Below are 14,730 nucleotides of genomic sequence, written 5' to 3'. Positions count from 1 at the left end.
CCCTGCGTGTGCTTCATTTGCAGCACTTACTGCGATTTGTCGCGTACTGCTTTTCAAATTCTCTTTTGATGACTCTTTAATTAGACTTTCAGCTCCAGGACATCGGGGACCATGGCTGTGGCCTCCGCTACCTGCCCAGCACTCGGCACAGTGCTCAGAACATGACGGTGTGCTCAGGGACCGTACACACGAGTGACGAATGTCAGAGCCCAGGCTGCTCGGGGGTATGCGGCGACGGCGTTTATGAACAGAGGGGACAGCTCCCGCACTCAGTCAGCTCCCCTCACGCCGCTGCCCGAGCGCATGCGCTCTGCTAGCCAGTCCGCAACTTCATGGGGACCGGCTTCTAATCTCGGCTCAGAAGGTGAAAAAACAGACACGGGACACAAACTTAGTTTATAAATCAGTTTATTTACAGATTTTATTTTTTCTTAAAGTACATTTCAGTTAACAAATCTATTTACACAGGTATACACGGGAATCATCCCAGTTATTTTACAGATCATACTTACAAACCACACCGCAAGTCTTCTGTGCAAAGCTGCACTGGATGTGACTATTGGCTGAAAATGGCCTGATGAGCAGGCTATTTACACATACACAGTAAACGGGTTTGTTTTTCATGTCTGCACAGTACAGTACACACACGGAGGCCAGGCCTCCCAGAGAACGCTTTGCAATGTGTTCACCAAGAAGGCTTTGCAAAGTCCGGAAGGAAAAGCTATTAAACATAGGTTAATTAAAATGACAGTACCTCCTTTACATCAGTTTACATTGTTTTCTTCACATTTTTATAATACAAAGATATTTTATTGAATTGCTGCACAGCCAGTTCAAGATGATTTGTAAACATGTAAATTCCTACAATTTGCATTAAACATCATTGTAGTTTCTATCATTTGCTCTTTGAATTAATGTTTTCTTCACTAGTATTCTTAAGGTAGTAAAAGAAGATGTAAGTTTGAACTTCTTGCAGAAAAGTTAAGAGTCTCCAATGCTGTGTGAGGACACACTTGATTCAAGTATTGCAAAAAGCTAAGGCCACTTTTTTCAAGACAAGAAAGTGAACAAAATTGTTTTTATCAATAGGCCACAACACTCTTATGAGCAATGAAATCTCTTTTGAAAGATAATTTCTCAGAGACCTGTAGTCACAGAAGGAATTTTCTTTTCTTTTGGGTAAAAGAAAAACCAATTACCTTCCTTATTAACTACTTTTGAGCTCTTCCCACTTTTCCCTAGAATAAAAATTTCTGTTTAGACCTGAAGAGGGAATCTATACCCTGTACTTGGTTAACCCAGAGTTCAGCACCCTGGATAGCACAAATTATTTTGGACTCAGAACTAAATCTGAAGCCTCTATGTTGGTTTACTACTAAATTCTGATAGTGCTATTCTAAAAGATATTACTGCTGATGCAAAGATCTTTTTCTTAGAGGAATTATGAAGAAAGAGTGAAAGAGGATGGGAGCGTGGGGAGAAGGAACAAAGATTAGAAAGAGGGAATATTTAGATTCTTGGTTAAGAGGCAGAACTTGATTAAAAAGATCCCAATATGGAACGAGTGGCTGGGTATCCACAGTCACTGGTCCTAATGCTAACAATAAATACCTTTTCAATTATATCCAATAGTTAAAATTCTAAGAAATCTGCTAATTCTAGATTCCTCTGTTTTCTGCTACCAAACTATGGACAACCATTTCTAACAAGGAGTAAGACGGACCGATGGCTGCCTCTCATCTGGAGCCCGGGATTGTGAAGACAGGGGAGACAGCGGGAGCGCGCGAGGGGGGCCAACACGCGGTCCCGGCTGTATCCTCACCACGGAACCCCAAGTCCTGATAGCTGACTCCACATAATCTTTTTTTTTTTTTTTCCTTTTCTGGAATCATAATGTCATAAAGAGTAAAGATTACCTTTCTTATTAAAAATTGACTTAGGTCCAAATAATGAGAATGTAGAAAAACAACCTATATTCCTATTATATTATTTTTATATTCACTTATAAAAAATTTATAGCAGCTGTAAAGTTTCAGTATCAATGTAATCCTACAAACAGCCAAAGGGTGTAGATAAGATGTTTTTCTGTCTTTCAAATAACACAAACTAAAAAGAAAGGCCTTTGCTTTTCCTTGGCCAATGTGAAAACAGTATCTCCACACTACTGGTTAATAACCCCAAGAAACTCTAGCTTCCCTTAGTCCATCTGCTCATTATGGCTACAAGACTAGAGCTCAACAGCAAGAGCCCAGAAGAAATGCTGGCGATACATCAATCTGCGCATTTCCCGAGACCCAATCACCACATTTCAGTGCCTTCCTTATTTGTCAAGAGCTATCATACCAGTCATTGTGCAAAATGCAAATATTCCAATGATTATTTCGCTAAGTTTCTCATAATGACAAGATGAAACCAAGGAGGAATGGTAGTGTGCATAGTGAAACATCTGAGACGCAAAGGCAGGTTGGGAGGAAAGATGCAGAAATGAACGAACGTGCACACTTAAAGATTATACCATCTTTGGGGTTTTTCTAACGTATTTTGAAGCTATAACATTCCAGGATATTTGTAAATATGAATCCAGTGGATGTCTTAAATCATGCTTCTAATCAGGACCTTCAGTATTAAGGCATTTACATTCACGCCTAAGATTGTCCACATTCTTCTAGATTACTTGAAGAAGAACAGGACTGATAAAGAGAAACCAGTCAAGAAGGCAGGGTACTGAGGTCCCAGAGAGCATCATGTATGCTCTAATGTAGCAGCTGGAGTCTATATATTTTTTTTTCAGGTACAGGTAATAGTTGTGAGAAGCAATGCTGCAAGAGAGGCAGAACTGAATTATACAGTGTCTTGAAATCATCTTATTCCATTCCTGCTACTGCAGGTGATCTTGGAAAAGCTCATCTTCTTTTCACTGAATTAAACTGCCTTCTTCGATATGTGTATGGGTTTGTTAAAACCGGAGATTTCCTGTGCAAAGACTATGAACCACAGAAGTTTCAAGACAGAAGTTTAACTTTTACAAGAAGAATATTTCACTTCTGAATAGGGACACACATTTTCAACTTAATAATTTATCTCAGAATAAATTAAAAAACGTTCCATAGCGCAAAACAAGCACACGAACAATAGACAATATCTTTTTGTCTTTGGTGCACACACTCATTTCCTAAATCATTCAAGTAACAGCGTCTCTGACTTCTTGGGGAGAGATGGGAGTTGAGAGTTTGAAGGCCAAAATGAATTATTTCCACTTTTGCCATGCCTGGATGCCTGAGATGGTCCTGAGGATCTGTGATTCTAGGAGCAGCTGGTAGAGGTTCAGAAGGAGTAAGAAAAGTGCAGGGAGAGAAGAAGGGGTAGAAGAACCAGCCCTGCATCAGTCCTTTGAGCCCAGTCTTCAGTGGGGGCATTCTTTGTTTTCATGCCCACACAGAGAAAACTAAAAATAATGCAAAGGTTTAAAATTCTTTAGATGGTGCTCAGAAAGCAAGGCTACCATTGACTTCTGTTAACTCGACAGTCCACTTGGTGCTGCTCAACTGCAATAATGGAAGAAAATGGTCTTCAAAAAGAAATGAAATGAATTCCAGAATGTGAAATAGGCACACGTTATTAGACTTGCCTATTTAGAAGTGGTTAGGGGTTTAATACTGTTTAGAGACTATAACGTCCATTTATGACTTTCATGGTGTAGACCAGGATTACTTTTCAAAAATGGTAGGACGCAGAATTCTATATACCTCTCCTGCCTGACTTCAGACTCAATGAAGTGATAGCCTCATCTAAGCTAAGAGGTAAGTCTGGTGTTTTCAGCCCGTATCTGAGACCCAGTAGGGGTGTTAACAAGAGGTGTAGGATTATACTGTGTGTCAACATCAGGAGTGCAACCCTGCCCACCGAAAGTCACCAGCTAATCCAGTGGGCAGTCTCTAAAGGCAAGGGCTGCCGTACCAGATATACCGCATTGTCCCATGAACTCCAAACCAGTAGTCTTTAAGGAAAGGTAGCAAGTCCAGAAGCGCTCTTGCTATGATGGAGATGGGGTGTGTATCAGGAGGCAGAAAGGCCCAGGACTCATGTTAGCACTCAGTGTTCGGTTTATTTGCAAGATGTCACACAAGTAGCATTCTCCCCTGTTTCTCACTGATCTGATTCAGAACATCAATTGTATCTCTGATCAAGGTCTCAAAGATCCCATCAGCTAGCTGCATCTTCACACACAATTCATCCTCATCATAGTTCACCCACTGTGCCTCCTCTTCGTGGAGCTCCTGGACCTAGAATTTAGAGAACAGAAAGGTCAGAAAATTAGTGTCACACAAAAGCTAGAAAATTAATTGTATTGATATTATATTATATATTATTATATAGACATATTAATTATATTCTCAACCATTTCCCATGAGAATACAGCCCAAGGAAATTAGAGAAAAAGGTAGTTTATATGATATCAATACCCCTTTTGAAGTTGCAAGAAGTTTGAAAAGACTCAACTGCCAAATAAAAGTGTCTTCAAAACTGTCAAAATGGCTTCAAATCTGTCAAAATGGAATTTGATAATATTCCAGGATTTTATACATATTAAGGTTTACAAGTATATTGTTGTCTATGACAATATAAGGGAATGTGTATAAGGATTTAAGGGGGAGAGAAGCATGTAAATTATTAGATATATGGATTTACAATTATAAAATGCATATATCCAAAGAAAATACTGAATGTGATTCTAGAGTATTATAAATAAATGAATAAAGTTTAATATTCATTAGGGTATCTTTATTTTTTTTTTAAAGATTTTATTTACTTAGTTGTCAGAGAGAGAGAGAGAGCACAAACAGGGGCAGAGGTAGAGGGAGAAGCAGGCTCCCCACTGAGCAGGGAGCCCGATGCAGAGGCTCGATCCCGGGACCCTGAGATCACGACCTGAGTGAAGGCAGACGCTTAACCGACTGAGCCACCCAGGCATTCCTAGGGTATTTTTTAAATGTATTACTGCTTATTTTATTTATTTATTTAAGATTTTATTTATTTATTTGACAGAGAGAGAGACAGCACAAGCAGGGGGCGCAGCAAGCAGAGGGAGAGGGAGAAGCAGACTCCCCTGCTAAGCAGGGAGCCCGATTCGGGGCTCAATCCCAGGACCCTGGGATCATGACCTGAACTGAAGGCAGATGCTTAACTGACTGAGCCAAACAGGCGCCCTTACTTAAGTTTATTTTAAAGATCAGTTATGCGAGGTCCCTGGGTGGCTCAGTTGGTTGACGGACTCTTGATTCTGGCTTGGGTCATGATCTCGAAGTTGTGGGACTGAGCCACATGTCAGGCTCTTGTGCTCAGCGGGGGGTCTGCCTGGGATTCTCTCAACTTCTCCCTCTGTCCCCTGCTCTTTCTCTCCAAAATAAATAAATAAATCTTCAAAAAAAATCAGTTATGCAATACTTGCTTTTTTTTTTTTTTAAGTTGAAGCATAGCTGACACACAAGGTTATATTACTTTCAGGTGTACAACACAGTGATTTAACAACTCCATATGGTATGCTGTGCTCGATGTGATCAGTGTAGTTACCATCTGTCACCATACACTGTTATTTTTTTTTTAAAGATTTTATTTATTTATTTGACAGAGAGAGACACAGTGGGAGAGGGAACACAAGCAGGGCAAGTGGGAGGAGAAGCAGGCTCCCCGCTGAGCAGGGAGCCTGATGTGGGGCTGGATCCCAGGACTCTGGGATCATGACCTGAGCTGAAGGCAGACGCTTAATGACTGAGCCACCCAGGCATCCCACCATACACCGTTATTATAATATTAATTACATTTTAGGGTTTGGGGAGTCCTACAGAAAACCAAAACTAATCAAATTAGAACTGTCCAATTATTTACAATTCTAAAATGCATATATCCAAAGCAAATACTGAATGTGATTCTAGAGTATTATAAATAAATGAATAAAGTTTAATATTCATTAGAGTATTTTTAAAATGTATTATTGCTTAAGTTTATTATGATTTTATTTATTTGTCCAAGATTTTTTGCTTGTTTATAGTTTTTAAAGACTAACTCATAAAAGAAACATATGGGACATACAGTACACAATGAGACTGTGTGCGGCATGGAGGCCAGGTGGTGAAAGTGGATTGTAAACCCCGATCTCGTGAAAATTCAGTGAAATCAACTGCAGTGATGGGGCTGTCTAACCAGAAGTCTAACTTGGCGAAAAGGCCATGGGACCACAGACGCCTGGCTTGTACTGATCATAGTTTCATCTCGAAAAAGGTCGAGGAAGCAAGGACAGGAACTTGTACTCTGCTTCCTGTTATAGGCAAATGAGAAGGCTCTCGGGAGAGCAAGCCTGTCGCCCTGGAGTTTGAGAGCACAAGAAGGAAGGACAGCCCAACAGGTGCCCCTGGCCAGGGCTCACAAATATATGACACGGTGGCTGCCACGTTCCTTCTCTTGGAGGAGGGTGTTTGAAGGATTTGCACAATATCCATTTCCTTTGTTCCCTAATTTATGATCCATGAACAGATATGCCACCAAAAAGGGCTCCATGGCCAAATAAGTTTTAGAAAACTCCTTCTGCGAGGTTCACATTGCATATTAGCTTATTAAAAAGAAGTCCGCCAGTAAAGAAACTTGTTTAATTCAGTTTCTTATATTTGATCAAAGAATCATTCTGTATGGCTGTGTAAGAAATATTATTAACCTACCAAGGAATTGGTGTTCCTCTCATGAAGGATGCTGTAAGCAACAGCCTAATGCAACACTTCTCAAACTGTTGTTGAGGGAGAACCATGTTCTGGGAAAGCTAAAAAAGGTGTGTCCCTACAAAGCTTTCTTATCTCCCATAAATTTTGTCCAAACAAACTTGCACAGCTTTCCTTTTTATGTTTTCTCAACCTTTAATATTAAATCTTTTCTTTGAGCAATTTCCTCCTCAGTGACAAAATTTAGGAAGCACGGTCCTGATGAAGTCGTTTGTGGCCTAGAATATATGCTCGGGACATGACCCGCTATTTCAGCACAAAGACGATGGGCCCCCACAGCGCCCTTGTCAGATTTAGCAAAAACTTTGCTCCTCCTTAGAGCAAGAACCATTTCACTCTCAGCTGCTTTCCATTTTGCTTTGGCCATCCAAAAGCACAAAGCCCAACTCAGAACTTCAACTATGGCAACCAAGGGGTCTCACAGCCTGCAGATCTGCCTCCATTTTTTTCCTTCTGGCTTTTGGAGTCTATTCTATTTTATTACACATTTCCCTTGCTCCTACACATGTATTATGCATGTATGGTAAGTTAATATATATTACATAAATTAAATTATATTAAAAAGTCAGTCTAATAATAACTTTATTTTCTTTTATTTTGACAGGGTATGAGGCTGGTTTTAGAAAAGAGAAATGCGGGAAATAAAACGTGGCCAGATTTCAGCAAGCACATGGCACGGTCTTCCACCATATCCTTGCGAACAAGATGGGGAAATAGAAACAGGTCAGTTAAATGGATTTGTGCTTTTTTGATTAAAGGACAACATAACCACCAACCTGCAAGGAAGTTTCCGCCGTTAAGACTCAGGAGCTTTTTCCTTTGTGCTCCCAATCTACTTCCTCATATTTCATTATTTGGCAAAACTGTATTCTATGTATCTGTTCTCCTACTAGGCTGTGAGTGCCTCAAGATTTTTCCTTTTATTTTAAATTTCCCAGCGACAAGGACAGTGCAAATAGAATGTGTTAAATAAATATCTGGCATGTGGATTTTTTAGTGAATGCTAAAAGGCTGTCTTTGGCTGTGTCCAGTTCATCATTTTTGGCAATGACCTGAATGAATTTTAGAGGTAACATGAGGTTGAGAAATAGAAATACGTTGGAAGAACACACTCAAAAATGTATTGGTAGCTTGGAACAAAGGGCCGAATTTAACAAAATGATGGAATAAAAGAATAAGGTCCTCTATTTGGGCCCCCAAAATAACTACAAAGGCACAGGTTGAGCCCCCCAAATAATTACAAAACCCCTTTGGTTTTAGGGTTTTCCTAAGTTTTTCTGAGTCTAATAAGAATGATGTAGTTAAAAATAAAACAAATGTGATTATAAGCTGCATTAATAGAAAAAGAGAAGAGGTTATATGACTGTACTAATAAATCAATACATAAAATATTATATGGTTAATTCTGTGCATGGTATCTAAAGAGGGACACTGAAAAAGGTAAAGCTGAAGATGTTGAAGGAACTTAAAAACACTATCAGACAAGAGCAGAGAATACCAACATTTAACTGGGATGGAAAGACAGGTATAACATGAGAGCTGCCCCAAAGGCATGCAGGAAGAATTAAAATTGTTATTATAAAACCCCAAAGCTGCAGAAGTAAATTCTAATTAATTACATGAAAACCCTTTTAAGCTTACTATGAGAAAGAACTTATCCACGGTAAGTAGAAACTCAGGAGCTATCTATCTAGTACCTTATCAGACCTTAAGCTGTAAAGGAGATGGAATCGTTAGCTAGGTGCTTTCACTACAGGATTTGTCGTTTTAAGTGCAATTCTACCTACAGGAGAGAGATTTTCCAAGGCTACTGTGTATAAAGGATACATAAAAACTGGTCTAACATCTTGTCATTCATTCCATATCATATACACTTTGAGAATGCATTGCTAAAAATAGCTCATCATATTCTTAGCTAACCTAAGATACAAATTCATCAATGTCCTTGTGAAGTGGTGAAGTGACAGTGAATGGGAGCTGGAGCGGAAAAAAAGATTTCCTTTTTTTGGCCAACGGAGGCCTGTCTAAAAAACATTCTTTGTATTTTACTCAACTCAAATAATGCCACAGACACATGTAGAGTCTGACTGATGAGGGACCTTCCTAGTCTGAGCAATGACAGCTAAATTACACATTTCCTTTCTTTTTTTAACTAGGCTCCACACCCAATGTGGAGCCCAGTGAGGGGCTTGAACTCATGACCCTGAGATTAAGACCTGAGCTGAGATCAAGAGTCGGATGTTTAACCAACTGAGCCACCCAGGCGCCCCTAAATTATATGTGTTCATATGGAGAAAGCAACTGTTTATTATGAAATGTTCAATACAGTAGTCTGTCATGTTACAAGCGCTCAGGTTCAGCTGGAGGGCACCCATCCGTGCCACTGCAGGAACGTTGCTCACACAGCCCCTCCTCGCTCCTCTGCATCATCGCATTCTCTCTAGTGAATTCTTCCTATCAGCGTATTTCTTTCAAGCTACAAGGACCCTACCTTGTCACCATGTCCCCCTCCATCTTGCGCTTTACAAAAAAAAAAAAAAAAAAACCACAACTCCTTTGAAATGTCCACTTCTGCTCTCGCTACTCTCTTGTTCTCTCTTGAAACCTACTGAAATCCAGCGTTGACCTCACACATGCCAGCCAGATTACTTACATTAATGTTAAGGACAGTCCAGACCTCCACATTGCTAAATCCCACGGTAAATCCTCAGTTATTTTACCTGACCAATTAGCTGTAGCCCATGCAGTTCATTCCTCCCTCCTCCTGGAAACGCTTTCACCTGGCTTCCAGGACCCCACACTCTCCTGGCTTTCTTCTACTTCATTGGCTGCTCCTTTCTAGTCTCCTTTGTTGGTTCCTCCTCATCTTCTGAATGCTTGAAACACTGGAGTGTGTCAGGAATCAGTTGTTGGCCCTCCTCTCTCTTGGCCTCATGGCTTTGACTGCCATCTCTGTGTCCTCCACTCCCAAATTCCTATCTCCAGCCTAGGTCTCTTGCCTGAGCTCCAGACTGATACATCCAATGGCCTATTCAGTATCTCCATTTGGATGTTTATCAGACACCTCAAATTTAATATGTTCAAAACAAAACTCCTGATATTCCTTGCCAACCCACTCTTCTCGGTCTTTCTCAAATCAGCAAATGGCAATTCTATCCTTCCAGTGGCTCCCACCAACCCAACGGAGTTATTCTTACTACCTTTCTTTCTCTTATATGCCACATTCAATTTATCAGCAGTTCTGTTGTTGTATTTTGAAAATATGTCAAGAATCTGAACACTTCTCATCACCTAAATATCACCAAACTGGTTCTGGCCACTATTATCACTTGCCTGGATTATTACAATATCCTACTGGTCTCCTTGCTCCCACCTTTGCTACCATTCCTTCAGTCCATTCTCAACACAACAGCCACAGTGATCCTGTTAAAATGTACATCACATCACATCACTCTTCTGCTCAATCATTAAATGTCTGCCAATCTTATTCAGAGTAAGACCTACAGTCTTTACAAAGGCCTATTATGATCTGGCCCTCTGTGCGCACGCGCACACACACACACACTCGCGCACATACACACACACACACACCCCAATACCTCTGGAACATCATCTCCCACTACTATTTCTGACCCCGCACTCTGCTCCATACCCAATGACTTTCCCCCAGTAATCAAGGGCCAATATATCTTCCCAGAATGTTCTTCCCCTGGATGAGTGCTTGGCTCACGTTTGCCCTCAGTCCTTTAAACAAATGTCATCTCAGCAAGACCTTCCCCAGCCATCCTATCTAAAACTGCAACCCCAATATTCCCTATTGGCTCTATATATTTAACTTTTCTTGTGTATCTGTCTCCCTCACTAGAATGAAAGCCAATAAACAAGTAAAAAATTAACCACATTAATAATAAAATTATAGAGCAAAATGAGCTCATTCTTTTGGTAAAGATTTAAAAATTGGTAACAGCTAGTATTGGCAAAGGCGGGAACCTCCACTCTTATATCATGTTGGTGAGTATGTATAATTGGTACAACCTTTTTGGAGAACAATTTGACAACACATACGAAAGCCTTAACATTCTGCATATACTTTTAATCAGCAATTCTATTTCTAGGAGTTTATCCTAAGGAAATTATTGGAAATAAGTACAAAAATCTCATACTGCAAGATGTTTATTACAACACTGTTTAAAAGAGCAAAAAAAATATTGACTGGTTAAATAATGGTACATCCATTCAATTGATTACTATATTTCCAGGAAAATAAAATGGTATAAAGTTATTAAAAGTGATATAAAAGAAGAACATTTACTGACAAGAAAAAAAGTTCATTTTATTAAGTAAAAAGAATCAGATCACAAAAAAGAGACGATGATCTCATTTGTTTAAAAAAATTCTTTTTATAAGAAGACTCTAAGACCATACATCACAATATTAAAAGTTATCTAGGTGATGAGATTATCATGATATTCTTTTGATTTATCAGTATTTTCTAAATTTTCTAAAATGAGCATGATTATAATAAACATGATTTTTCTTTTGTACTAAGGGAAGAATTTTTGGTTCACGTGTTATAAAATATTGTTGTTTTGAGGGGCACTGGGTGGCACAATTGGTTAAGCGGCTGGCTCTTGGTTTCGGCTCAGGTCATGATCTCAGGGTCATGAGATCGAGCCCTGCGACAGGCTCAGTGCTCAGCATGGAGTCTGCTTAAATTTCTCTCTCCCTCTGCCTCTGGCCCTCCTCCCACACTTGCACGTGCATGTGTGCACTCTCTCTAAAACAAACAAATAAACCTTTTAAAAGAATTGTTGTTTTGAATCTCAATCTCTCTAAAATGCAAAAATATTAGAATCTCCAAATGCTATGTTGGCTAAATCTAATTGTGGGAGAGAAGTTTATTTAGCATTTCTTAATAATTAACTCGAGGAGCTAACAGTACCATTTAGCTACATATTAAGAAGAGTGGGGGCGGGAAAAGGAAGAGCGAACTCTTGAAACAAGTTACACAGGCCCAAGTCTCTCTGTAGGAAGGTGAAAAGTATTTTATGACCAGTAAAGGGGATATTCACATAATATATATATATGTTACTATTTCCCAACTCCTAAATCTCTTGAATTGTTATACACAGACGACACCCTCACCCAAACTATAATAATCTTATACAAGCAAAAGAAATTTTTGTTTGCTATTTGAGAATTTTCTGAGAACCGCTAGAGAGAGAGATGTTTCTGTATAAGTGACCCTATTTGGCACTGTTGGAAGCCTTTGCCATCCAAGGACAGTATCTTGTTTTTTGGTACGTCTAATGAAGAGCCACAAACCAATCTGCTTACTGTTCACTTGTGAGATACATTACTTGTCATTTCTGATTAATAATTCAAGTCTGAAGATGCCTCCATATCGCTGCCTCCCCTTCCAATGTATTTAATCCTTTCACTATTAAGATGACATTTTTATAACCATGTGAAGTAAAAGCCGTCTGTAACTAGCTGGAGGCTGTATGTAGCACGCCTTCACTCTGTGTGTCATTTTGAACTGGGACACGATGCTAGTTTCCTCATTTACTTTGACATGTGCTCAAGAGAAATTTAGCTAAGAAGCTTTGCTTTAATAAACAACAGCCACCTTTGCCATATAGGCTATATCCTTCTAGCTGGTCTTTTTTCCTCCACACACTTGGTTCTTTTGAAGCATTCTCTCAGCAGATAACTATATATATATATATATATTTTTTTTTAAGATTTATTTATTTAGGGGCACCTGGGTGGCTCAGTCGTTAAGCGTCTGCCTTTGGCTTGGGTCATGATCCCAGAGTCCTGGGATCGAGCCCCGCATCGGGTTCCCTGCTCCGCGGGAAGCCTGATTCTCCCTCGCCCACTCCCCCTACTCGTGTTCCCTCTCTCACTGTGTCTCTCTGTCAAATAAATAAATAAAATCTTTAAAAAAAGAGATTTATTTATTTATTCTTATTTGGGGGGGAGGGGCAGAGGGAGAGAGAGAATATCAAGCAGACTCCCCCCTGAGCGGGGAGCCTGACACGGGGCTTGATCCCCCAACTCTGAGATCATGACCTGAGCTGAAATCAAGAGTCAGATGCTTAACCCAGGTGCTGCACTCTCCAAGCTTTTTTTTTTTTTTTAAAGATTTTATTTATTTATTTGAGAGAGAGAATGAGAGAGAGAGAGCACGAGACGGGGAAGGGTCAGAGGGAGAAGCAGACTCCCTGCTGAGCAGGGAGCCCGATGTGGGACTCGATCCCAGGACTCCAGGATCATGACCTGCGCCGAAGCCAGTCGCTTAACCAACTGAGCCACCCAGGCACCCCTCTCCAAGCATTTTTAAAACTGCAAATCTGATCTTGTAATTTCTCTTGCTTAAACTTCTTGCTTTTACAATAAGATCCAAAATCCTTAACATGGCTTACAAAGCACTGGAGGATATAGACCTACCTCTCCAGTTTTATCTTATGTCACCTCCAAGCACTAACATTTCCGCTCAAACCCATGCTTCTCCTCATTTCAGGTCTGGCAAATGTGGTTTGCTCCCCCTGAATTGTTCTTCTATCTTAGAACTCAGGTGATGCTTATTCATCTTTAAGATCTCAGCTCAAATGTCACTTCCTCAGGGAAGCCTGCCCTGACCATCCTCATTAGGTCAGTTTCCTGGTTTATGCTTTTACAACAGCTCCCTATTCCTCTATTTTTATCGTTTAATTTAGAATTACACATGTGTGTAAATTATATATCAATGGCTAGTTTCTGGCTGCAAACTGTAAATCCATGAAGGCAGGCTCCATGCCTGTCTTGCTTACTACTGTCACGTCAGTCCTTAATTAGCACAGTTCTTGACTCAAATGTATACACTGAGATGATTTATAGAGGATGTGATCAATTGAACTGATACAAGGATAAATGGATGTTTTTGACATGCTTTCTTCATCTTTTTTTTTTTTTTTTAAGATTTTATTTATTTGAGGGGCACCTGGGTGGCTCAGTTGAAGTGTCTGCCTTTGGCTCAGGTCATGATCTCAGGGTCCTGGGATCGAGCCCCAAGTTGGGCTCCATGCTCAGTGGTGAGTCTGCTTCTCCCTCTCCTGCCCATTCCCCACTCCCACAACTTATGCTCTCTCTCTCTAATAAATAAAATCTTGTTGAAACAGGAGAGTAAGTTCACATTCTTGAGATGCAAAGATCTATGAAGAACCAGTTGGTTAAAATCTTGGCTCTCATTTGCTGGACAATTTAATATCTTTGAGTCTAAACTTCCTCATTTATAAAACAGAATAACATGAGTCCTTCCTACCTCATATGATTACTATGTTTTACAGTTTGCCACTCTTCATGCATGAAAAAGGCATGAAAAAGAATGGCAAGCTATAAACACTAAATAAATGTTTATCTAATAAGTATAGCTGTTACTGAGCAAATGAAGCAATGGAAAGGCATATACTTGCCTTTGATTAAGTATTACACTCGTTTTTCATTATATGAATATAAACAGGATAGAAAGTCCAGAATGAAAATGTTTAGAGATAAACCTGAATCAAGTAACGAGTTTCCTAAAGTTTGCTATTACTTAAAGAACGTTCTTCTGTAAAAGAACAGGATGAAGGACCTTTTTTTCTTTACTCTTTCTTTCTTTTTTTGTTTGACAATTTTTTTTTTTTAAGTAGGCTCCATGTCCAGCATGGAGCCCAATGTGGGGCTTGGACTTACAACCCTGACATTAAGACCTGAGTTGAGATCAAAAGTCAGACGCTTAACCCACTGAGCCAAGACACCTTGATAAACATTTTTCTAATGCTAGAGAAATATATCATAAAATGGAATAAATCCTATCCAGCTAAAGCTCTGGATAATAATAATGATGACAAAATGATAACAATTAGTATTTACTAAGTCATATACAGGGAACTCTTCTACATATACATATATAAACACTCATTTAATTCTCTTA

The 14,730-nt window shown here is 39.6% G+C and overlaps 1 protein-coding gene across 4 annotated transcripts in view; it reads right to left on the bottom strand.

Annotated features, from left to right (window-relative positions):
• Positions 1-391: 391 nt before the first annotated feature.
• CEP350 (centrosomal protein 350) overlaps positions 392-14,730 on the bottom strand; it is a 153,634-nt gene continuing 139,295 nt past the window's right edge. For all 4 annotated transcript variants that reach the window (XM_045877234.3, XM_045877235.3, XM_064594184.1 and 1 more), the window contains one exon: positions 392-4,283. In XM_045877234.3, coding sequence (XP_045733190.1) covers positions 4,119-4,283 — 165 coding nt within the window. In that variant the 3' untranslated portion in view covers positions 392-4,118. The remainder of the gene's footprint in view (positions 4,284-14,730) is intronic.

Source organism: Mirounga angustirostris, unplaced genomic scaffold, assembly GCF_029215605.1.
Source record: "Mirounga angustirostris isolate CCGP_5_RB_7025 unplaced genomic scaffold, mMirAng1.0.hap1 SCAF_6, whole genome shotgun sequence".
Taxonomy (NCBI): Eukaryota; Metazoa; Chordata; class Mammalia; order Carnivora; family Phocidae; genus Mirounga; species Mirounga angustirostris.
This window is presented reverse-complemented; position numbering and strand designations above follow the sequence as displayed.